This window comes from Bombina bombina, chromosome 2, assembly GCF_027579735.1.
Source record: "Bombina bombina isolate aBomBom1 chromosome 2, aBomBom1.pri, whole genome shotgun sequence".
Lineage (NCBI taxonomy): Eukaryota > Metazoa > Chordata > Amphibia > Anura > Bombinatoridae > Bombina > Bombina bombina.
In genome coordinates, this window is record NC_069500.1 from 1,115,375,273 (window position 1) to 1,115,402,957 (window position 27,685).

General features: G+C 36.7%; 1 protein-coding gene across 2 annotated transcripts in view; it reads left to right on the forward strand.

The window, feature by feature from the left end:
* Nucleotides 1-27,685, forward strand: part of GUCY1B1 (guanylate cyclase 1 soluble subunit beta 1) — a 396,478-nt gene that overhangs the window by 102,253 nt on the left and 266,540 nt on the right. For both annotated transcript variants that reach the window (XM_053703767.1, XM_053703768.1), the window contains exon 8: nt 4,863-4,996. In XM_053703767.1, the coding sequence (XP_053559742.1) occupies nt 4,863-4,996 (134 nt within the window). The remainder of the gene's footprint in view (nt 1-4,862; nt 4,997-27,685) is intronic.

Genomic DNA, 27,685 nt, shown 5'->3' on the forward strand with positions numbered 1-27,685 from the left:
AGCCTGTTCTAGATTTTGCTCATGCGTTAACCTGAAGGTGCTCTAGGACACCTGTATAAAATATGAATATGTGTTAAAGGGACAGTCTAGTCGAAATTAAACTTTCATGATTCAGATAGGGCATGCAATTTTAAACAACTTTCCAATTTACTTCTATTATCTAATTTGCTCAATTCTTTAGATATCCTTTGTTGAAGAAATAGCAATGCACATGTGTGAGCCAATCACACAAGACCTCTAGGTGCAGCAGCCAATCAGCAGCTACTGAGCATATTTAGATATGCTTTTCAGCAAGTGATATCAAGAGAATGAAGCAAATTAGATAATAGAAGTAAATTAGAAAGTTGTTTAAAATGACATGCTCTTTCTAAATCACGAAAGAAAAAAATTGGCTTTCATGTCCCTTTAAGAAATAGTTTAAATAGCAATGTTATTCACTTTTTAAGCATTTATTTAATTAATAAATGTATAATTTACATTTAATATGTAATACTTCATTTCAATATGTTTTACATGTGTTTTGTTACTTTTCTTCTAGCCCTAACACTTTATTTCAGGTTTCAACCTTTTATGGGAATACCATGGTAACTAAACAAATATGATAATATAAGTATATTGGAAACTTTTTAAAGCTGTATGCTCTGTCTGAATCACAAAAGAACATTTTTGGGTTTCATATCACTTTAATTTTACATGTACAGGGCTTCCTATATTATTAAAATACTAGTCCTAAAGCCCGTGCACACGGGCCATTTTTTGTAGTACAGTGGTCCCACCCTTTGCTCTCTCTCTCCCCCTTCTCTTATGCTCTCTCTCTCCCCCTCTCTTTTTCTCTCTTTCTCTCTCCCCTTCTCTTTTGCTCTCTCTCTCCCCCTCTCTATTGCTGTTTTTCTCTCTCTTCCCTCTCTTTTGCCCTCTTTCTCTCTCTCCCCTCTCTTTTGCTCTCTTTATCTCTCCCCCTCTCTTTTGCTCTCTTTCTTTCCCCCCTCTCTTTTGCTCTTTCTCCCCTCTTTTTGGCTCTCTCTTCCCTCTTTTGCTCTCTCTCTCCCCCCTCTTTTGCTCTCTCTCTCCCCCCTCCTTTGCTCTCTGTCCCCTCTTTTTTGCTCTCTCTCCCCTCTCTTTTGCTCTCTCTCCCCTCTCTTTTGCTCTCTCTCCCCCCTCTAGTTTGCTCTCTCCCCTCTTTTGCTCTTTCTCCCCTCTCTTTTGCTCTCTCTCCCCTCTCTTTTGCTCTCTCTCCCCCCTCTTTGTCTCTCTCCCCCCCTCTTTTGCTATCTCTCCCCCCTCTTTTGTTGTCTCTCCCCTCTCTTTTGCTCTCTCTCCCCTCTCTTTAGCTCTCTCTCCCCCCTCTATTTTGCTCTCTCTCCCCCTCTCTTTTGTTCTTTCTCTCTCTCTCCCCTCTCTTTTGCTCCTCCCCCTCTCTTTTGCTCTCTCCCCCCTCTCTTTTGCTCTCTCCCTCTCTTTTACTCTCTCTCCCCTTTCTCTTTTGCTATCTCTCACCTCTCTCTTTTGCTCTCTCTATCTTTCCTCCCTCTTTTGCGCTTTCAGGCCACACCCGCATGCACCGCCCACGCCGGTCACGCCCATCACAGCACTCCCAACGGCCCTGCCCCCTCATCTGCTGAAACGCCCCGCAACGACCGCAACATTCTGAAGGCTAACATTTTCTGCATTTCCATGCTTACACACAGGATACACAAATTACACAAATATATAACACTCTGAGTCAAATTATAAAAACAACAGTATTTCTAATAAGAAGAACCATCCCCTTACCAAATAGCACAGGCAAAAAAAGGAAGGCTAGAGCTGAGTACAGACATAAGTAAGCAGGTACCGATTAACCTCCGTCATTTAAACATCTAATAGATAACACCCCCTTAATGGTAAGAGGAACAACTACAAGCAGTACAACCAATTGTGAAACATGTAAATTATATAACCATGCATTTCGAGAGCAGTAATCTGAAGAATTTATTATATCAACCTATTCCACATCAGCTCTGATATTGCCTAGGCCCATCAGGGACAGCTCACCCCCAGAGTCATAAAGATCAGTGTAGTCCAGCAAAATGTCTATTTTTAGACATTACCTTAGTGCCTTTACCTATTCCCACCCGCACCTAGTCTCTCTGCTCTAGGGGAGAGCTGCTCATTCCACAAGACTGCTCTCCTGTGACACAAACCTCTCATATATCTGCAGTGACTCTGTGTAACAAACATAAAGGCTCCACTTTTCCTATGGCTGCTTTCAAAGAACAAGCAGGTCACTTTAATCTGAGTTCAAGGAGTATATCATGTGAGATGTCTTTGCGTTTGTTAAAGGGACAGTCTAGTCAAAATTAAACTTTTATGATTCAGATAGGGAGCAAAATTTTAAACAACTTTCCAATTTTTTTTTAACATCAAATTTGCTTTTTCTCTAGACATTCTTTGTTAAAAGCTAAACCTAGGTAGGCTCATAAACTGATTTCTAAGTCATTGAAAGCTGCCTCTAATCTCAGTGCATTTTGACAGTTTTTCACAGTTAGACAGTGCTAGTTCATGTGTGTCATATAGATAGCAGATAGCATTGTGCTCACTCCCGTGGATTATTTATGAGTCAGCACTGACTTGCTAAAATCCAAGTCTGTCAAAATAACTTACATGAGGGGGCAGTCTGCAGAGGCTTAGATACAAGGTAATCACAGAGGTAAAAAGTGTATTAATATAACTGTGTTTGTTATTCAAAACTGGGGAATGGGTAATAAAGGGATTATCTATCTTTTTAAACAATAAACATTTTCAAGTTGACTGTCCCATCAAGTTGGAGCATAATGCTGTTTTCAAGGGTTCCATATTCTCAGAGACATTGGAGTTATTATTATCTAGAGTTTACAAGGAGCGTCCAATTTTGCAACTCATGATGGCTGCTGCCTAGACATGCCCTCAAATTATTACAATTTTAAACTCATGAGGGATTTAAACATTTATTATTCATGTTTCTTAAGAAAATGTTTTTATGTGTTTTAAAAATGTTTTAGAGGAAACCAAGTTGTAAAAATGACTTTTAAAACAAAATATATAAATGTATAGTTACCTTCTATACAAACTAAATAATGTTGTCCAATATTTATGGATTGCCTGCACATACTGGCAAGTCATGTTAATGAGGTGTCCATTCCTTTTACAGTGATGAGCAGTTCTTTAATCACTGACTTTCCTTTTAACATTGAAAGAAGCATGGATCATTTAAGTGTCTTTGCACATGACTGCTATTTTAAATATTTTCATTATCACATTTTATTGTACAATAAATGTTTAACGTACCATTTGAATGCCAAGAAAGCCTTATGTGAATTCAGGAATGTAATTCCTTGTAATTGACACTATTTATGTTCCATATTAATCAAACTGTTCATCCCATTCAACTGGATAGTATGCTGAGAGACTTAGAAATGTAGGTATTGATGCATTTTTACATTTATTATGTTTAACTAATTGTCATTTGAAATGATAAATTTAGAATACTGTTAGTCTGGAAAATTTTAAGTACCGGCTATCTACAGTGATTCTTCTTCATTACACATATCCAAGGTCACATATGATTTTAACAAATTGCTTTTATATTTTTTTGGCATTAACCACATATCAAATGTCACAACTCTGGGAAGCTACTTCAAAGCATATTACACATCAGCCAGGAAAATTCCTTTTTACTTAGTCAGTGCAACCCTTATCTGCAAAAGGGTGTTGAAGGTCTTGAAACATTATTACACAGTTTGTTTGTTAAAATAATTTTTTTGTAAATTAAAGGTAAAGTAGCCTAGTGATTCTGCATGTAATAGGTTTGTAAGTTATCTCAGTTTTAATTATTAGAGTAAAATCATATAGTTAATCAATTAAAAAGAAAAATAACACAACAATATGTGATTGACAACCTTTTATAAAACATTTTTTTAATGTTCTTCAAATGTCTATGCACCACATTAACTGGACTGTTCTCCAATTAGCACTCTCCCCTTTGGGCTCCTTGTGTTGTAGATAGATCACTGATTGGACAACAATTTATCCTATTAGGTGATAGAACATTTTACTTTTGAAGTGGGCGGCGGAGCTCTGGGTATTTGAATTTCAAATCTATATTAAAAAGTAAGTTATAGTGCAACTTCATTATAACTGAGAAATTAAACTCCATCTTTAATGTCACTAACCTTCCAGATCTGATTTTATAATGGTGAGAGTTTACCATCACTTTAACCGGATGGTTTGTGCAAAGTTAGTCTATGTCTGCAACTAATTTCTTCAATAACACTCTTCCTAGTGGAACGCCTCCTAGATATTTGATGTACATTTCTGCATTTCTATGGCTTTAAAAAAAAAAATTGCTCTCCAATATGCCATAATGTGTGTGTAAGTCAGCCACCTATTTAAAAAAATATAAACAAATAGGCATAAGCACTCTCTGCTAATATGCCAATAATTATTAAACAATATATTCTGATCAACCTCTTAGGTTAATTTAATTGAGCTTGTTAGGAGACTATAACAACCTTTTTTCAGACACATAAAGGAGTCGTAAGCTATAATGAGTTTGGATAAAGTTCTCCTTTCCAGTTGGCTGGTTATTTTTTGCTTTTGTTTTGGTGTGTATTTATACAAAAATGTATCTGACGTAAAGGTCTTAGTATCTTTATCTTATTTTAGAATTTTATGGTATTTAAATTGTCAGTTCTCAGTGGCATAGTTAATTTAAACAAAACAAATAAAAAATAGGCAAGCTGTGGATGATGACTTTGTACAGCAAATACAAGAATACTTTTCTACACTCTCTCTCATTTGTTTTCATTAATGTTTGAATTAATACAATATTATTTCAATATAAGGAAGGTTTGCTGGATGTGGAAAAAGCAGAAAATGAAGATGAACTAACTGGTACTGAAATAAGCTGTCTACGTTTGAAAGGACAAATGATCTACCTCCCAGAAGCAGACAACATTCTCTTTCTTTGCTCTCCAAGGTATGAAATATTTTATTATATAATTCAGTAATATTAATTACTGCTCACCTAATGATGCAGAAGATGTAAAGGGATCAGGTATAATTAAGGTTCTTACTGTTTCCTCAGAATGGATTGATAGTAGCATGCTAGGATTATCCTTTATATTGTGTTAATATATAGCTTCCAACGGTCACATATTTTTTGTTTTTTTTGGTTTGGAAGCTCTGTCCTACTGCACTCCTTCCTAAATATTGTCAGTAAATGACCTACTGCCAATGATGCCCTAGGCCACAAAGATGTGCTTTTAGTCCTCCCAGGCTGCCAGTCTCACTTGCTTAGCTGTCAATGGCTTATATTGAATAAAACCCATTCATAACACTAATAACTCACTTAAGAAAACAACTGCTACTTAAAACATTATGGAACTAATAAATACTTGTGCCCACCCTTCGTCATAGCCACAAGAGAAAAGAGATGTTTATTTTGGTTATATTCTTGCCTTTACAATGAGGGCCCTAAGCAGGGTCATATCTAGATCTCACTGGGCACAGGGCAAAGGTTATGGTGGGCCCCCATTTCAACACCCCCCTTTTCTGGCTGTTTGCAATCTACAGAAGCTTAGCTGGAAGCTACATCGAACGAGGAGCTGATTCTCTGTGATTATGGATCATCCTTACCTCTTTTCAACACCAGAAGATATTCACTTGTGCAGCTTTCCTGTATTAATATGGTGCAGGTTTCTTGTATATAAACACTGTGACGTCCATCTTGGAAACCATGCCACCATATTGTAAAGGAAAATCCATTCACCTTCCTTAAACTTTGAGCCCTTGTTCATAGAGTGTTCACCCAGAGGGGTCATACATGATGCAGGGGAGTCCAGTCCCTATCAGGTCCCCCTGTAGTAACGCCACCATGATTTCTGGGCCATATGGGCCCTCTAGAGATTTGGGCACTTGCCAACCTCACAAACATCTATCTATTAATCTAGTTTTGGGAGCTATGTAAACATATTTGTTGCAATCATCTTTATTACTTTAAAGGACCATTATATGCAGTTGCATTTCATAATGAACAAAAGCATTAGCACTTACTTTGAATTTCAAAAAAGTTGATCTGTTCAAGTCCCATTAATTAAATTTTAAAACATATAGCACAGCATTACCAAAGATCTAGTTATAAAATATGTTTTGCAACAGAGTTTGTATTGCTTTTAGTATGTTTATCTAATGGTTATGTTTGATGTTGCAAATATGACAGATATGAATAAGCTCATGTCCTGATCAACCATTCACTAAATAGTATATTGTTGGGCCATGGGGGCCCATTTATCAAGCTCGGAATTTTTTTTTTATATTCTATATTAAATATTGCATTGTAAAGTGTTTTTTCTAACTTAAGTTTACTTAAATACTACATGGAATTTTAGACAATTCTCCCTTTTATAAGCTAACATAACTTTAACTTGTTTTTTTGCTTCAATTTCATATGCGTAAGACAATATTGTGCAGTGCAGTTTTAATTTAAGACTGTCAGCTTTGAAATCTTCAGCAACACAGAGTTGTTGACTCTGTATAATGATTTACTGCTTAAAATAATTGTCCCAAAAAAGGTGTAAATTATTACACTTCTAGCAACTAAATAATCATAATTTTATTAAAGATTGGATGCAAATATTTTACTTGACTGTTTTAACTTCCAACAGTAACAATGAAGTAAATTAAATAGAATCAGTCAACTAATGAACAAATAGGAACCAGCATAACACAAATCACAAGACGCCAAAGGTCCTCTGTGGTTGAATTAAGAACTAACACATTTGGAAATCCTCTGGAGCAAACAGGCTACCTGCTATACCCAGACTACAAGCCAAATCAAATCATTCTCACAAAAATGTGATAGATAAAAATGGCATCTACCCAAATTTGGGCCAGATTATGAGTGGAGCAGTAGTTTGCGCTTAACTTTGAGCGTTAAAGCCACTAGATCTTTTTGCGCTCGGCGATTTGCACTTGTATTACGAGTTGAAAGTAAGAAGTGTGTGATCTTGTCGAGGTAACAAACATTGAAAAGTTGCAAACACAAAATCTCATTCCACCATAGAATTCCATGGAGTCGAAAAGTTGAAGAAAAACCTAACACCCACAAGTTGCGCAAACACAATTGCGAATATTTAAAAGCTCAACATAAGAAAATAATATTGCATATTTCATAATCCAATGTTCTGCACATAGCACAATATGTTCTATTTATTCTTAATGAGATAGTTAAATATATATCTGATGGAATGTTAGCACAAAATATATATTTATACACATGATTATATATAGGTATAGATATATATATAGAAATATATTTTTAAAAATACTTAGAACATATTCTGCTATGTGCAAAACATTGGAATGTATAACATTTACAGCAAATACACAATATAACACTTTATTAAATATGAATATTTTCTAAATATTTTTTTTCATGTTTTCATCTACTTGACTGCAAAGGGCTCCAAAACACTTGTATATGTCTATAAGTGTATACATATGTATTTATGTGTTTATATGTGTATATATGTCTGTAAATACATAAATATATATATATATATATATATATATAAATACATATGTACACAAACCTCAGCAATGAGGTAATCATAGGTAGAGATCCTTCTCATAATGAAGAAAGCAGTGACCTCCACCAGTCAGGAGCTGCCTCTACTTCGTCTCCACAGAGGTAGCCTGCATCTCCACCAAGCATCCAGACCAGTACCGTCTATTTTTTAGATACTCTATCTGTTGCTTAAAGAGCAGATGCCTAATCTTACTTTCTTGGGAGAAGATGTATACTCTGGTGTAACCACAACTTGGATTTTGCTGGAGAATAAAACTTCTCAGATGAAAGACACTGATGAAATGATTCTGTGTTATAGTTAATATTTGTACTTCGATTTAAAGGTGGCAATTCAAGTTTATTTGGTTTTACTTATAAGGAATTGAACAGCTGACCCACTGAGGAGCTACAGTTCATAGAAAGCAAAACTTGAGAGAATGATATAAGCAAATGTTGAGGTTCTGGAAGAAAATCCAGGCTGAATAATTTAAACATAATTATTATTATTAATAAATATAGGAAGAATTAACACCGAAAATACTGATACTTTATATTTAAGCAAATACTTTGGCAAATAATTTAGACTAACAAAACTATAAGTTTGGCCGATAATTGTTTCCATAGCGATAAACAGACAAAGCTATTATATCATAGATTGAATGAATCGGTTTTGTAGTACTCTGGAATTTTTCATATCTCATGAAGTAGAATGCTGAGGAATCTTTACCAGCAGAACCCATTAATAACACTTTTATGGTAGAAGTTAATGTAGTACTATGTATGGCACAGTCACATTAAGTTCAGCGCAAATATCAGTACTCTTTCCAAGCATCTGCATTAACTTTTAACCCAAACCAAATCATAATAAAACTTCAAGGAAAGACAGGAATCATGTAGGTTGAAAGGTTATTCAAAAATTATTTTGAAATATGTAAGCAAGCGTAGAAACAGGTTTGTTATATTGGATAAGAAGTTCACAAAAAAAGGTAGTTCTTTGGAAGAAAGGGAGAATAATTGAATCAATTGTGGAGAGTACTTGTACACCAGAGAACCATGACTGAGATTGTCAAAGTGGATTTATAAAAGCCAACATGATACCAATTTTATACATGTGAAAAATAATTAGAAAAATAATGGGAATGGAAGAAAAGACAAGTACTTCCTGTACTGACCAAGTCTTTCAATGTGTATTCTCCAGTTATAATTGTTTCTAAATGGAATTTTACTTACAAGGTGAAGGCCAACATCAAGTTCCTCATATCTCTCAAATACATGGAGAACCAATCTGCTATGAAGTTGGACTTACTTTACTTAACTCTGCTAGGAGCAAAACCTTAAAGCACTTGCGGCTAGATTACGAGTTGTGTGTTAGGCTTACAAAGCAGCGTTGGCCGGTCCCAACGCTGCTTTTTAACGCCCGCTGGTATTACGAGTCTTGCAGGTACAGGTGTACTGCTCACTTTTTTGGCCAGACTTGGAAATACCGCAAATCCACTTATGTCAATTGCGTATCCTATATTTTCAATGGGACTTGCATAGCGCCAGTATTACGAGTCTGCCAAAAAGTGAGTGGTACACCCTCTCCTGTCAAGCCTGGTACTGCATTTTAAAGTCAGTAGTTAAGAGTTTTACACTACAACACTGTAGCATAAAACTCTTAACTAAAGTTTAAAAAGTACACTAACACCCATAAACTACCTATTAACCCCTAAACCGAGCCCCCCCCCACATTGCAAACACTAAAATAAAACTTTTAACCCCTAATCTGCCAAACCAGACATCGCCGCCACTATAAAAAATATATTAACCACTAAACCGCCGCACTCCCGCCTTGCAAACATTAGTTAAATATTATTAACCCCTAATCTGCCGGCCCTAACATCGACGCCACCTACCTACATTTATTAACCATTAATCTGCCGCCCCCAACGTCGTTGCCACTATATTAAAGTTATTAACCCCTAAACCTAAGTCTAACCCTAACCCCCCCAACTTAAATATAATTTAAATAAATCTAAATAAAATTACTATCATTAACTACATTATTCCTATTTAAAACTAAATACTTACCTATAAAATAAACCCTAAGCTAGCTACAATATAACTAATAGTTAGATTGTAGCTATCTTAGGGTTTATTTTTATTTTAAAGACAAGTTTGTATTTATTTTAACTAGGTAGAATAGTTATTAAATAGTTATTAACTATTTAATAACTACCTAGTTAAAATAAATACAAAAGTACCTGTAAAATAAAACCTAACCTAAGTTACACTAACACCTAACACTACACTATAATTAAATAAATTAACAAAATTAAATACAATTGAATAAAATTAGCTAAAGTACAAAAAACCCCCCACTAAATTACAGAAAATAATAAACAAATTACAAGATTTGTAAACTAATTACACCTAATCTAATCCCCCTAACAAAATAAAAAAGACCCCACAAAATAAAAAAAGCCCTACCCTACACTAAATTACAAATAGCCCTTAAAGGGCCTTTTGCGGGGCATTGCCCCAAAGTAATCAGCTCTTTTACCTGTAAAAAAAATTACAAATCCCCCCAACATTAAAACCCACCAACCACACAACCAACCCTACTCTAAAACCCACCCAATCCCCCTTTAAAAAAACCTAACAGTAACCCCTTGAAGATTACCTTACAGGGAGAAGTCTTCATCCAACCGGGCAGAAGTGGTCCTCCAGACGAGCAGAAGTCTTCATCCAACCGGGTAGAAGTGGTCCTCCAGATGGGCAGAAGTCTTCATCCAGATGGCATCTTCTATCTTCATCCATCCGGCGCGGAGCGGGTCCATCTTCAAGACATCCGATGCGGAGCATCCTCTTTTTCCGACGGCTACGACTGAATGAAGGTACCTTTAAGTGATGTCATCCAAGATGGCGTCCCTTCAATTCCAATTGGCTGATAGAATTCTATCAGCCAATCAGAATTAAGGTAGAAAAAATCCTATTTTCTGATTAGATCAGCCAATAGGATTGAAGTTCAATCCTATTGGCTGATCCAATCAGCCAATAGGATTGAGCTGGCATTCTATTGGCTGTTCCAATCAGCCAATATAATGCCAGCTCAATCCTATTGGCTGATTGCATCAGCCAATAGGATTTTTTCTACCTTAATTCCGATTGGCTGATAGAAGTGGTCTGAAGGACCACTTCTGCCCAGTTGGATGAAGAATTCTGCTCGTCTGGAGGACAACTTCTGCCCGGTTGGATGAAGACTTCTCCAGGTAAGATGATCTTCAAGGGATTAGTGTTTTTTTAAGGGGGGATTGGGTGGGTTTTAGAGTTGGGTTGGGTGTGTAGGTGGTGGGTTTTAATGTTGGGGGGATTTGTAATTTTTTTTACAGGTAAAAGAGCCGATAACTTTGGGGCAATGCCCCGCAAAAGGCCCTTTTAAGGGCTATTTGTAATTTAGTGTAGGGTAGGGCTTTTTTATTTTGGGGGGACTTTTTTATTTTATTAGGCAGATTAGATTATTAGTTATATTGTAGCTAGTTTAGGCTTTATTTTATAGGTAAGTATTTAGTTTTAAATAGGAATAATGTAGTTAATGATAGTAATTTTATTTAGATTTATTTAAATTATATTTAAGTTAGGGGGGTTAGGGTTAAACTTAGGTTTAGGGGTTAATATGTTTATTATAGTGGAGGCGACGTTGGGGGCGGCAGATTAGGGGTTAATAAGTGTAGGTAGGTTGCGGCAACATTTGGGGGTGGCAGATTAGGGGTTAATATGTTTATTATAGTGGCAGCGACGTTGGGGGCGGCAGATTAGGGGTTCATAAGTATAATGTAGGTGGCGGCGGTGTCCGGAGCGGCAGATTAGGGGTTAATAATATAATGTAGGTGTTGGCGATGTTGGGGGTGGCAGATTAGGGGTTAATAAGTGTAAGATTAGGGGTGCTTAGACTCTGTGTTTATGTTAGGGTGTTAGGTGTAGACATAAATTTTATTTCCCCTTAGGAATCAATGGGACTGCGTTAGGAGCTAAACGCTACTTTTTTGCAGGTGTTAGACTTTTTTTCAGCCAGCTCTCCCCGTTGATTCCTATAGGGAAATCATGCACAAGCACATCACACCAGCTCACCGCTAACGTAAGCATCACTGGTATTGAAGTGAGATTTTGAGCAAAATTTTGCTCAATGCTCACTTCTTGTCTTTTAACGATGGGTTTGTAAAAACCTGTAATACCAGCGCTGTCTGTAAGTGAGCGGTGAACATCAACTGCTCGTTAGCACCGCATAGCCTCTAATGCAAAACTCGTAATCTAGGTGTTGGTTTTTTACACCAACACTTTTGAACTTGATACCACCTATGTGACTGATGTATAAAATGGCCATTATTGGATGGTTTTAGATGTCTGATAACACATTTGGAGCTATCTGATAATAGACAAATTGTATCTGGGGATACAAATATAGGATTTTTTTATTGGAAATGGGCTTGTTTTTAGATGGATTTGAATATGGATTCTGTTGTGTCTTATTTGTTAAAATCAGATGTGTTTTTGAAACTATCTCCATAAGTGCCTAAAACAATTTTAATGCATTAATTATTATGGGAATAAAGACCATGGGGCATATTTATCAAGCTTGATGCCCCATGTTTCCGGCGAGCCTTCTTAAGACTGCTGCTCCATAACCTGTCCGCCTGCTCTGAGGTGGCAGACAGAAATCAACCCGATCGAATACGATTGGGTTGATTGACAACCCCTGATAGTGGCCGATTGGCCGTGAATCTGCAGTGGGCGGTATTGCACCAGCAGTTCACAAGAACTGCTGGTGCAATGATAAATGCATTTATCGATGTGCAGCGGCATTTATCGATGTGCAGCGGACATGATCCGCTATATCAGATCATGTATGCTCGCACCATCATAAATAGGACCCAAGTTGTGAGATTAGAATCAGGGTCACTAAATACATTAGAACAAAAGAGCATTATTATAATTAAAAACACTTTGCTAATTGTCACTTCCAGCTCTCTGTCTTATTCCAGTTTATATATAAAAAGTTAAAGTAATGCAAATATGTTCTTCATTCTGCTTATCCCTAAATGGATTTAGCTGCACCACACTGATGAGTCCTGAGCAGTTGAAATAAACGTCTGTGGCTGGCTGTTTCTGAAGTTCAGAATATAATTATCTTCTGGTACAGGTGTACCTTGGAGATAATGCGGGTTTGGTTCCAGACAACCGCAATAAAGCAAATATAGCAATAAAGCTAGTCACACTATTTCTTTTTTGTTTCCCAGTGCATATAAGAGTTATATTTACACTATAATGTAGTCTATTAAGTGTGCAATTGCATTATGTCTAAAAAATAAAATGTACATACCTTAATGAAAAAATACTTTATTGCTAAAAAATGCTAACCATCACCTAAGACTTCAGCGAGTCCTAATTGTTTTGCTGGTGGTATGCATATATAGATATGTATACATAGGTGTGTATATATGTGTATTTATGTGTCTATATGTGTATATATGTCGGAAAAATGGTGCCAATAGACTTGCTTGCTTGCAAGGTTACTATAAAACTTCAATTTGTAAAAAGAGCAACACCTGTGAATTGCATAAAAGCGAAGCATAATAAAACTAGGTATGCCTGTATTTCTGTAATCTACTTAAAGGTGATAAATTCATATGCTACAGGATAATATTTTTTGTGTTATGTAAAAGTGGAATAACGTCCAGTAGTTTCATCTAACTGAAAAAACTTATAAGCTTTATTCAATTTTAGTCAACTGTCTCTTGCTTTTTTCATCTATGTGCAAATGTTCCTTGGAAAGTTTTATCTCCGTAAGGTTATGATCATCTAGATTTAGAAGCTTTGATCAGAGTTTCTTGAGAGATTCTGCTGTACCTGACTGATGAGGCACAGCAGGTCAAAACATGTACCAGAGCTGACAGGTTCTCTCATTTAGTGCTAGGTATTTAGGGGGTGAAGCTGTCTTTGTTAACTCTTAAGATTATGGGAGATATATCATTTGTATTGAAATATTTAATGCTGAAATGACTGAATTGAACATTATGTCACACTTAATAATACTTAGTAATTTGTATGTTGTTTTCTATAACAAAAATATTGAATTATGCAAAAAAAGGTAAACCCTTTAGTGGTAGATAAAAGCAACTCTACAAAGTGTGGTTTCCCAATACCCACACAAAAAGTAATATGTATACAAAAATATTGAATTGTTTTAAGAGATGTAAAATGAGTGAATTTTTACTAAATTCACAATTTTATTGGAGGGCACCCAATACTGGCCTAGATTACAAGTGGAATGTTATTGACTGCACAGTGTGTGTTATCTATATAGCTGGACCGTGCTTGGATTAGCGCACAAATTGGTATTACAAGTCCATGGTAAACAAGAATTACCAGAGGATGTTTAGCACGCACAACATCTCTTTAGCACGCCCTATACTTTCAATGGATGTTGCGACTGTGCCAAACATCGCTCATATTATAAGTTGAAAGGTATGTGTTGCTCTCAATTTAAAAACATAACAACACTAAAAAACTTAGCGTGACTTGAGACCTGAAGTAAAGTTATAGAGCTACAAAAAATGTTTAACAAAACATAAAATCTCATATATATATATATATATATATATATATATATATAATATAAATATATATATATATATATATATATATATATATATATATATATATATATATATATATATATATATATATATATATATATATATATAAAGTCAAAATAGCATATAGCCCAGCACTCCAACCAGGTGGGGCAGCCACAACCTGGGTGCAATCCTTATGAGAGATAGTTAGAGAACAATCTGGAAGAAGGGTACTCTCAGGGTTTGTATAGAGAAAAATATTTTCTTTATTCTTAGAACATTAATACATGGTCGACTTTTCGGCCCTCAGTTGGGCCTTCATCAGGACAGGTATTATCTGAAAGACAAACATATAAACAAATACTAAAAACATGGAATGATAGAAACAACACACAACAAGACACAAACTACCTATATCACCATCACCAATAAAATAAAAAAACAGACTGTGCAGTCTGTAATGGGAATAATCCAACCTTCAACATAGGATACCCAAAAAAACTAAGAGCATGCAGGCTAAAGGGGCAAAGGCAGATATAGATAATATGGTACAGTGGAGCAAACAAGAATAGCAACATCCAAATAGACTGTGCTGTCTGAGATCTGACAACCTTCAACAAAGGATATCAAAGAACAACTATGAGATAAGAATAGCAGAGGGCAATCCGTGGGCATACAAGGCAACAAAGCAAAACAAAATGGTGTTATGGTATACAGACGGCATCAATAATAACGTAAACCAAAATCCATAAAAAAGAAAAAGAAATGTCACGCACAGTAAACTACTATGTATCAGTATCAATCCCAAAGCAGTGGGTTATTACCCGCTCAACAGGCTCATGTGAGAAAGTTTAAAGCAATACTGGATAAATAAAGCCACAGTCATAAAATAAGTCCCAGACGAGGACTAAGAAAAAGTAAAAAGAGTATAAATTGACATAAACACATAAAGTTACGATCAAACATATAACCCAAGGAGATGCATAAACAAAAACAATGGACAACGCGTGGAACGCCTTCAGTGTGATTAGCAAGACACCTAAAACAAATAATGGCAGGGCATAGAGCTTAATAGAAATGTAAAAATGGTGTGTGTGAACACTTAACGGCAGAACATAGCCAAAGCAATATTGTGGATAACAGTACAGACAAATCACACATATTAGGGCCCCAAGGTGAAACAATAAAAACAAGCAAGGGAGTTCAGCAATTGTAGGGGAATCACTATACAAACAGCACCAAATTGCATTTAGCTCAAAGGTATACGAAACATACTAAAAGCCCATAGCAATATGCATAACCAGTCACGCTAATGTGAGTACAGCAATAGCACAAGTCAGAGCCTTATAGATCAAAGGAAATGAACTAAGAACAGCGTTTACCGTACCTTTAAACTGCCGAGTGGCAGTAGTCATAGATCCAAACAAGCGAATGAGGGTGGCTACCGGAAGCCGCCTTAAATAGGGGAAGCCATAAAGGCAATCTGTCCTCCCGTATCGATCAGAGTGTGTACAATGTCTTGATTACCGATAATACAGTACATCCCATTGTATACACAATTCCCGAAATACATTAAGACCAAGTTCACCCACCTGGGCGTCCCATAGTCTCTGCCGAGGGCTCCCTCTTTCAAAATCTAGCCAAGTTTATCGACTTCTATCTGCAGGATCTTGTGAAGACCACTGAGGCATTTCTGTTGGATTCTATACAACTCATACAACTACTACAAGATCGGGTTTTTCCCAAAGACTGCATCCTTGTGACACTAGATGTCAACAGCCTTTATACCATTATTCCCCACCAGTTGGGTATTGAGGCCACCAGACAAGCTCTCATTGCAAGCTCATCATATGATGGTCCACCAATTGAAATCCTCCTAGAATGGTTGTTACTCTGTCTCCAACATAATTACTTCCGGTTTGAGGAAACCTTTTACCTCCAGCTGGTGGGGACCGCCATGGGTTCCAGCATGGCCCCCTCATATGCCAACTTATTTATGGCCTGGTTTGAGGGTGTACATATCTTCAAGGACAGAAACCCTAATGTTCTGTTATACCGCAGGTATATTGATGATTTGTTGGTCATATGGGGGGCTCAGAAACTGAACTTACAGCTTGGATACAACATCTGAACACGGCAGAAGAATCCATCACCCTAAAAAGCAAATATGATTTCCAGAAAATCCAGTTTTTGGATCTATGTATATACAAGTGCGATGAGGACCAAGGTTGTCTTTTACGGACAACTCTTTACTCAAAACCCACGGATTGAAACACCCTCCTCTTAAATAGTAGTTACCATCCAACACAACTAAAACGTGGTATTATCAAATCACAGTTTATGAGAGTATTACGTAACACGTCAGAACCTGACCAGAGGGAAATCCAGGTGGAATCCATGAGGAATAGGTTCCTCGAACGGGGTTACAGTCGCAAGATGATATCTGACATCCTGACAGAAGTTGGCTGTCACGAACAATCTAACCTGTTGCAGAGAAAACCAGAGTCTGAGCCGGCAGAGACAAAGCCCTCCATTAACTTTATCACCAGTTACACACCAGCCACTAGACTGGTCGCGGGTGTCATTAGGGCTAACTGGCATCTGATTAACAAGGATCGCACACTACCATTTGTCAATACCCCACCTCCTAGAGTGGTTCACAAAAGTGGCTCCAGTTTAAAAACACTGCTTATACACACTGACCAATGGTGCAGAAATAGAACCTGGCTGGCTCCAACTAAAACCGGCTGCTACAAGTGTGGCAGCTGTGTCACGTGTAATTCACTCATCACTGGCCAAAGATTCCATCATCCTGGATCAACAAAAACATATACAATTAGGCACAGACTCACATGCACGTCCCAGTACGTTGTGTATCTGTTGTCATGTCCATGTGGCCTCTACTACATCGGAAAGACCAGCACCACATTTAGGGAAAGACTGGCCAACCACAAAAGTGCCTTATGAGCCGCATTCAAGGATGGCAAAGCAGATCAACCTGTGCCCAGGCATTTTCTGGAACATAAGCATCCCATCGCCACTCTCCGTGCCATGTTGATCGACACAGTGGCACCTCTGAAGAGAGGTGGTGATCGCAACCAGGAACTACTAAAATGCTAAGCCAGATGGATATATTTTAAATACTTTGAACCCAAATGGTCTTAATGCTCACCTGGACTTTTCTGTATTTTTTTGAGCTATAAATGCCTGCTTGTTTCTTTGTTTTTGTTTTTTCTCCTTCTTTCATTAGGTTACCAATTCCGTGATGTAAGAAGTCCTTCCAACATCTCCATCCCATATGTGGCCCATGGCTCATTTGATGTATATTCTATATTTATAGTCTCCCTGTATTTTCCTTATTTTTTCATATTTTTTAGGGTTGCTTTCTGTTCACTCTATTTCGTTTAATTATATGATTGATCCTATGTTTTCTTTCTTTCTGTTGGTGTACTTGTGTATCTTTGGTGCTTGAGCTGTATATTACCATTACATACATTTCATACATTATCGATTGCTGGCGTATTAATCTTTTGTGCTCCAATTAGGGGTTCACCTATGTATGTTCTAAGTAGTCTTGCAGCCTGCTCGTGCAGTTGTTACTGTTTCTCTCAATTGGGAGGTACACTCCCTGGATGTACATATAGATGTCATTTGTTGCTTGACTTCTCGTATTTGACTACTTGTTGTTAGTGTATGTTCTGCACCTAGGATCTTCTATGGTCCCCTTTAACACCTTCTACAGTAACTGTCTCACATCATATATGTATTGTAACCTCTTGGGCTTTCACACCTAAGTTTAGCTGTGTGGCCATTTGCCCTAGAACATTCTGGGTTTATTAATGACATTTCCGTGCCATCTGCCTTTATATGTGGATTGTGTGTTTTCTTCTTTAGCAGTGCTCTGCTCCCCTGCTGTATGTGTTATTAGGTGTTTCAGGGTAAACAACGGATTGGTTGCCATAGTTACGGGAGGTGTTGGCTGCTTTCACCCTATCAGGGACAGATTGCCTTTAGGGCTTCCCCTATTTAAGGCGGATTCCGGTAGCCACCCTCATTCGCTTGTTTGGATCTATGACTACTGCCACTCGGCAGTTTAAAGGTACGGTAAACGCTGTTCTTAGTTCATTTCCTTTGATCTATAAGGCTCTGACTTGTGCTATTGCTGTACTCACATTAGCGTGACTGCTTATTCATATTGCTATGGGCTTTTAGTATGTTTCGTATACCTTTGAGCTAAATGCAGTTTGGTGCTGTTTGTATAGTAATTCCCCTACAATTGCTGAACTCCCTTGCTTGTTTTTACTGTTTCACCTTGGGGCCCTAATATGTGTGATTTGTCTGTACTGTTATCCACAATATTGCTTTGGCTATGTTCTGCCGTTAAGTGTTCACACACACCATTTTTACATTTCTATTAAGCTCTATGCCCTGCCATTATCTGTTTTAGGTGTCTTGCTAATCACACTGCAGGCGTTCTACGCGTTGTCCATTGTTTTTGTTTATGCATCTCCTTGGGTTATATGTTTGATCGTAACTTTATGTGTTTATGTCAATTTATACTCTTTTTACTTTTTCTTAGTCCTCGTCTGGCTGGGACTTATTTTATGACTGTGGCTTTATTTATCCAGTATTGCTTTAAACTTTCTCACATGAGCCTGTTGAGCGGGTAATAACGCACTGCTTTGGGATTGATACTGATACATAGTAGTTTACTGTGCGTGACATTTCTTTTTCTTTTTTATGGATTTTGGTTTACGTTATTATTGATGCTGTCTGTATACCATAACACCATTTTGTTTTGCTTTGTTGCCTTGTATGCCCACGGATTGCCCTCTGGTATTCTTATCTCATAGTTGTTCTTTGATATCCTTTGTTGAAGGTTGTTAGATCTCAGACAGCACAGTCTATTTGGATGTTGCTATTCTTGTTTGCTCCACTGTACCATATTATCTATATCTGCCTTTGCCCCTTTAGCCTGCATGCTCTTGTTTTTTTTGGGTATCCTTTGTTGAAGGTTGGATTATTTCCATTACAGACTGCACAGTCTGTTTTTTAATTTTATTGGTGATGGTGATATAGGTAGTTTGTGTCTTGTTGCGTGTTGTTTCTATCATTCCATGTTTCTAGTATTTGTTTATATGTTTGTCTTTCAGATAATACCTGTCCTGATGAAGGCCCAACTGAGGGCCGAAACGTCGACCATGTATTAATGTTCTAAGAATAAAGAAAATATTTTTCTCTATACAAACCCTGAGAGTACCCTTCTTCCACATTGTTCTCTCTCTCTATATATATATATAATATACAAAGATTCTGGTATGTATTAAGCGCTAGGTGGGATAAAGGATAAAAATGCAGATGTTATATAGTGGTTCGAATAAAAAAGAAACCAAGGAGACTGAATAAACAGTGGATATATAACAATAAATAAAATTAGGTCAACTATTGGAATCACAAACGATACTGGTCATAATAAAAAAAATATCCCTAAAAATTCAGGGGGGTACACTGGAAACTGACCAAAGTATTTCTAAAATATTAGTGATAAAACAAGATAATGTAAATGGTAGCGTCAAAATATGTCCATGTAAAGTTCCTGAGGTATGCAGAGAAAAAAGAGACACACAAAGGCTAGTAAGAATCCCACGGCTCTTCCCCTTTTGTGAATCTACTTACAGACTCATACCCCAATCATATGAGGTAAGGTTGAGGTGGTGATATCTGTGTCTCAAGCAGCCCTTTTCCCTTCAGGTAAGGTGTACTAGATGTTGTTAGATCACGTGACCTCAGATGTTTACAATATCATCGGTTCATGGGTCTTTAAGTCTGCGTCTGGATCTTTGACCTGTTCTCTTGTTGGAGTATTAGGATCTGGAATACTCCATTGTTCAATCTCTTCTTGATCAATCATTCAATAAAATTGCCCAACATCACCATGAAGAATATGAGCTGGAAAACACTTTTACAGAATGAATGTGCCTTTCTTTGCTAGAAGTTAGACAATATTCATCCACATTGGCCTCCAAAAACAAGCTTTTAGTGTGCAGTCATACTGGTGTGGGACAGATCTTTAGTTTGAGAATGCAGGTGAGACGTCTACTCCTTGTACTGAACCACAGGACTGACCAGACAGAACAAATTAGCTTGAACTAACACACCATGTGAGAGCTGCTAAATATCAGAGTAAAAGTGTTTTCCAGCTCATATTCTTCATGGTGATGTTGGGCAATTTTATTGAATAATTGATCAAGAAGAGATTGAACAATGGAGGATTCCAGATCCTAATACTCCAACAAGCGAACGGGTCAAAGATCCAGGAGTGTACTTAAAGACCCAGGAACCGATGATATTGTAAACATCTGAGGTCACGTGATCTTACAACATCCAGTACACCTTACCTGAAAGGAAAAGGGCTGCTTGAGACTAGACATGTGCATTTTGTTTCGTTCTGAATCGAAATTCAGAAGAATTTGTCAAATTCAGAGCTTCGGATCGATTAGAATTTCCGAATTACTGTAGCAACAAAACTAATGAATAAATTCAAATTAGTTTGGATTTATTCGTTACATTCAGATTGGCCGCGAGTCTGCAGGGGGCGGCGTTGCACCAGCAGCTCACAAGAGCTGCTGGTGCAATGCTGAATACGGAGAGCGTATTGCTCTCCGCATTCAGCAATGTCTGTCGGACCTGATCCGCACTGTCGGATCAGGTCCGACAGACATATGATAAATAGGCCCCAAGGACTGTAAAAGAACTCACAAGTGCTTGGGACATGCATAAGTCTATCCTAAGAAAAAGTAACATGTAATATGGGTAGACTTGATGATTGGCCTTTTTTTTCTTATCTACTGTCAAGTACTATCTTTCTATGTTTCACTTGCTCACTGACATTTAACTTTCCAAAATGTAATACAAGCTCCAGAATAAGAGCACAATTTGTTATTTATCTTGAGTTAGTGCTCAATATCTAGCTTATATTTTTGTGCACCACTTACAGTCTAACTCACTGTGAGGTGAAAACTATACTCAACTCTACACAAACACATGTATTTCCCTAATGAAATCTAAGTACTTATGATTATTAGTTATTTATTTAAATTGCATGATGACCTACCTATGTTTTTTATGTCATTTGGCCATATGTATTTTTACTCTGTATTGAAACTCATACCACAGAAAATATATAGAACATGCTTCTTAAAGAAACATGAAACATTTTCTTTTAAGATTCAGATAGAAAATACAATTGGAAACAGCATTCCCATTTACTTCTATTATCAAAGTTGCTTAATTCTTTAGATATCCTTTGTTGAAGAAATAGCAATGCACATGGGTAAGCCAATCACATGAGACATCTATGTGCAGCCACCAATCAGCAGCTACTGATCCTATTTAGATATGATTTTCAACAAAGGATATTAAGAGAATGAAGCAAATTAGATAATAGAAGTACATTGGAAAGTTTTTTTTAAATTGCATGTTATTTCTAAATCATAAAAGAAAAAAATAGGGCTTCATGTCCCTTTAATGAATGAGCTTTTTACGATGAAGTAAAAAAATAAATCAAATTGAGCAGTCTTTTTGTGTTAGACAGACTGCAAAGTTACTGATAAAATGTATGTTATGCAAAGTATTTTAAATCAGCAGTTTTACAGTGCTGCCACAGAATATCAGATATAAAAAGTCCCACTGCTCATTAGTATGAGTGTTTAAGAATGAATTAAGCCCTTGAGTATTCTGACTCATTAATGGCAGTATATTCTTTGTTCTCGGAAAATCTTGGAGGATAAATTGTTGCTTAAAAAAGGATATGAGATAAGGGGTCAGTAAAAATAATAAAGTCTGTAAATCCAGATAAAACTTTTCAAAACATACAGTATTGGTAATTAGTAACAGTATCCATCCTTTTATCCACAATTAAAGATAACATTTTTCTAATTAGAAAGGAATGCTTTAATAGTAAACACTTGAATGAGAACGTTTATGAGTTATCCTTTTCTAGTTCTTGACAACAGTGCATTGTTTAATCTATTTAGTTAATCACACTGTCTCAGACTTGTATGCTTAAACTATGTATTTACAGTACAGTTTGTTTATATTTTAGCAAGAGAGCAGTAGCAGACCTACTCAACAGAGGGCCCTGGAGCAAAGTTTCTATGGGCCCCCCTAAAGGTAACTCAGTAATAAGTAATAGTAATAAAATACATGCTGCTCTGTTTAATGATTTTGAGGATAAATAGATAGATATATAGATAGATAGATAGATAGATAGATAAGATAGACAGACATATAGATATAGACAGACAGACAGATAGATAGATAGATAGATAGATAGATGGATGGATGGATAGATAGATAGATAGACACAGAGAGAGAGACAGATAGACAGACAGATATATAGAGAGAGACACCGATAGATAGATAGATAGATAGATAGATAGATAAGATAGACAGATAGACAGATAGATAGATAGATAGATAGATAGATAGATAGATAGATAGATAGATAGATAGATAGATAGATAGTATACAGAAAATAAATGTGTACAGAATATGTCAGATGGTAATAAACAAATATCTGTCACGAATGGACTTAGAACTAATACTCTCCTTTTATAGGAAATGACCGCTGCCTTCTTTCAGTCTCTCCCCAGGGACCGTGAAATTTTAGAAGCAATGGTAGATGGCGCTGGTCTCTGGAAAATGTGGATTTCTCTTATAATAAAGAGAAACAGGCTTGTTGTATGTGTTAAAGCCCAGTGTATATGGTGCAGTATACTCACTCCTTGAGTTGCATAATATCCACTCAAGCGCCTTTTTTCTAAAGAAAACAGACCCAGTTTGGCTAGCCTCTCCTCATAGGTTAATTTCTCCAATCCCCTTATTAGCCTGTGTTTGGCTAAGTCTTGTCCCATTTAAAAAATACGTAGCCTGCTTATTTTTACTTCCAAAATGTAGAACCTTACATTTTTCCGTATTAAATCTCATTTTCCATTCACTTGCCCATAGTTCTAATTTTAGCAAATCCCTTTGTAAAGAGAGTTCGTCCTGCTCTGACCTTATGACCTTACTTAACTTAGTATCATCTGCAAAAATAGAGATGTCGCTATTTAATCCTTGCTCCAAGTCATTTATAAAAATATTAAAAAGAACAGGGCCCAGTACTGATCCCTGGGGGACGCCACTGATTACCTTTGTCCAATCTGAGTATGATCCATTTACTACTACTCGTTGCTCCCTATCTTTTATCCAGTTATTTATCCATGAGCTAACATTTTCAGCTATTCCCAGTCCCTTAATTTTGTGCATTAATCTCTCATGTGGCACTGTATCAAATGCCTTTGCAAAATCTAAGTATATCACATCAACTGATTCCCCTTTATCTATATTTTTACTTACTTCCTCTTAGAATCTAATTAGATTAGTTTGACATGATCTATTTCTCCTAAAGCCATGCTGATTAGAACTCATAATCTTGTTTACACGAATATGCTCATCAATATAATCCCTTATAATCCCTTCAAATATCTTCCCCACTATTGATGTCAGACTAACTGGTCTATAGCTTCCTGGATCATCCCTGCTTCCCTTTTTGAAGAGTGGCACCACATCAGCTTTACGCCAATCCTGGGGTACCATGCCTGAGGATAATGAGACTTGAAAAATTAAGAGTAAAGGTTTGTCTATAACAGTGCTAAGTTCCCTTAACACCCTTGGGTGTATTCCATCTGGGCCTGGAGTTTTATTTACCTAGATGAAACTTTTCAACAATAGTCAGCGGATAGCCTCTCTCAATGAAGCGATCCCTCATTTCCCTAAGTTATCGTCCATAACGATTCTACGGACCCTAAGCAAATGACTACGGGGTAAAGCTTTTAAAAGATATATTATCATGCCCCTTGAACAATCAATTACTGCTATTTTAATGTAGGCAAATGTTAAGTATTCTGTAGTGCGCATGCACAATAGCTATATAACATGCATGCTATCTCTCTTGAGTGCACGCTTCATCTTTTATTTTGGATTATGAAAAATGTTTGGTTTTTATTATTATTATTTGTGTGCTGCATAAGTCTGAGTTCAGTTTCCATTGTAACATCATACACTGCAAATCAATAGTGAGTGTGTAATTGTGTTACTGCAGACATATTGGTGCAGTTAAAACACTGATTTTGTCAGTCTCTTTATCACATCCAAACATTACATAGGTTGCAGTCTAGACAGAACCTAGAAATCTCTGCCTCAGAACTTAATATAAGAAGCTATTACAGAGGCACTTCAACAGTGTAATACACTTACAGCTTGTATGTATTTTTACTATACATGCAGAGTGCAGATCCTTCTGGTCACCCTCACAACATCTAAACTATGGGTGATAAACACGGACACGCTTTTTTTTTGAGCGCAGGTCCATGTTCAAACTTGTGCTGACGTCACTGTGAGAGCCGGCACATATGCAATGAAGGGAGCGAGACCGACGTCTCTATAGAAAATATTCTCAGGGGTATAGGTAAGTCACACTTGAAACGGACATTTGAAAAACATATTTATATATAACAAAGGAAAACTTTGGTGATTACTCAGCACTCAAATACTTAAAGGGACATTAAACTAAAACAAATTCTTTCATGATTCAGATAGAGAATGTCATTTTGAACAACTTTCTAATTTACTTCTATTATCTAATGTTCTTAATTCTCTTGATATTCTTTCCTGAAAAGCATATCTAGATAGTCTCGGTAGCTGCTAATTGGGGGCTGCACATTGATGCCTTGTGTGATTGGTTGACCCATGTGTATTGGTATTTCTTCAACTAAGGATATCTAAAGAATGATGCAAATAAGATAATATAAGTAAATTGGAATGTTGTTTAAAATTGTATTCTCTGTCTGAATCACGAAAGAACATTTTTGGGTTTAATGTCCCTTTAACTATTGAAGTTCTTTGATTTAAAATTTGTTCTCATTTTGAGTAAACTGTCCCTTTAAGTTTTAAATAACCACGATTGTGTTTGCATGACTTGTAAATGTATTTTTCAGCTTTTTCAGCTCCATTGAAGTCTATGGGGGAATGTGATTTTGCATTCCCAACTTCTCAAAGTCGATTTGTTACCACGACTTTGTGAACGCAAAAGTACAAACTTTTTACTTTCAACTTGAGTGTGAATATCCGAGTGCAAAAATAAAAAATTCTAGTGGCTTTAACACTCAAATGTGAGCACAAACTACTGCTCCACTCATAGGGGCCTATTTATTAAAGGTCTTGCGGACCTGATCCGACAATGCGGATCAGGTCCGCATGACCTCGCTGAATGCACAGAGCAATACGCTCTCCGCATTTAACATTGCACCAGCAGCTCACAAGAGCTGCTGGTGCAACGCCGCCCCCTGATTGGAACAGCCAATAGAATGCAAGCTCAATACGATTGGCTGATTGGATCAGATAATCGGATTGAACTTCAATCTGATTGGCTGATTGCATCAGCCAATCAGTTTTTTCCTACGTTAATTCCGATTGGCTGATAGAATCCTATCAGCCAATAGGAATTGAAGGGACGCCATCTTGGATGACATCACTTAAAGGTACCGTCATTGTGTTTGAAGACTCCGGATGAAGAGGATGGCTCCGTGTCGGCTCCTTGGAAGATGGCTCCGCTCCGGATGGATGAAGATGGAAGACTTCTACCGGATGAAGGACCTCCTCTGCGCACCTTGGATGAAGAATTTGGCTCGGCTGAGTGAAGACGACTCAAGGTAGGGAGATCTTCAGGGGGTTAGCGTTAGGTTTTTTTAAGGGGGGTTTGGGTGGGTTTTAATGATCGGGGGGTTGTATTTTTTTTTACAGGTAAAAGAGCTGATTACTTTGGGGCAATGCCCTGCAAAAAGCCCTTTTAAGGGCTGGTAAAAGAGCTGATTACTTTTATAATTTAGAATACGGTAGGGCATTTTTTTATTTTGGGGGGATTTTTTATTTTATTAGGGGGCTTAGATTAGGTGTAATTAGTTTAAACTTCTTGTAATTTTTTATTATTTTTTGTAATTTAGTGGGGGTTTTTTGTATTATAGATTAGTTTATTTAATTGTATTTTAGTTTAGCTAATTGTAGTTAATTTATTGAATTAATTTAATGATAGTGTAGTGTTAGGTGTATTTGTAACTTAGGTTAGGATTTATTTTACAGGTAATTTTGTACTTATTTTAACTAGGTAGCTATTAAATAGTTATTAACTATTTAATAGCTATTGTAACTAGTTAAAATAAATACAAAGTTGCCTGTAAAATAAATATAAATCCTAAAATAGCTACAATGTAACTATTAGTTATATTGTAGCTATATTAGGGTTTATTTTATAGGTAAGTATTTAGTTTTAAATAGGAATAATTTATTTAATTATAGGAATATTATTTTGTTTAATTAAAATTATATTTAACTTAGGGGGGTGTTAGGGTTAGAGTTAGGTTTAGGTGTTAATAACTTTATTATAGTAGCGGCGACGTTGTGGGCAGAAGATTAGGGGTTAATAAGTGTAGGTAGGTGGCGGCGACGTTGGGGGGGGCAGATTAGTGGGTAATAAATATAATATAGGTGTTGGCGATGTTAGGGGCAGTAGATTAGGGGTTCATAGCTATAATGTAAGTGACGGCGGTGTCCGGTCAGCAGATTAGGGGTTAAAAAAATGTATTAGAGGGTTGGCGATGTGGGGGGGCTCGGTTTAGGGGTACATAGGTAGTTTATTGGTATTAGTGTACTTTGTAGTACAGTAGTTAAGAACTTTATGTTCCGGCGTTAGCCCATAAAGCTCTTAACTACTGACTTTTTTTTTTCACAATAAACCTATTTAACCTATTAACTTTTAAACCCCACCCCCCATCGCAATAAACCTAATTGACCTATTAACCCCTAAACCGCCAAACCCCCACATCACAATAACCGTAATTAATATGTTGAACCCTTTACCTCCAACCCGCCCACATGCAAATAACTAATTTTATTGCTAAACCCTCTAATCTAACACCCCCTAAATTAACTCCAATTACTACTAAATTACAATTAAAATAAAAAAAACTAACATTAAATTACAAAAAAACAAAAAAGCCTAACATTATAAAAAAAAATAAACAAAATTATCAAAAATAAAAAATATTATACTTAATCCCTATGAAAATAAAAAAAAAACCCTAAAATAAAAACACCCCTAATCTAAATTACCAATAGCCATTAAAAGGGCCTTTTGTAGGGCATTGTCCTAAGTTAAACAGCTCTTTTATCTCTAAAAAATACTAAGTCCCCCAAACAGTAAACACCCCCCACCCACCAAACCCCCCCAAATAAAAATACCTTACACAAAAAAACTAAACTACCCATTGCCCCTAAAGGGGCATTTGTATGGGCATTGCCCTTAAAAGGGCATTCAGCTCTTTTACTGCCCTTAAAAGGGCAATCAGCTCTTTTTCAAGCCCAAAAAACCCTAATCTAAAAATTAAAA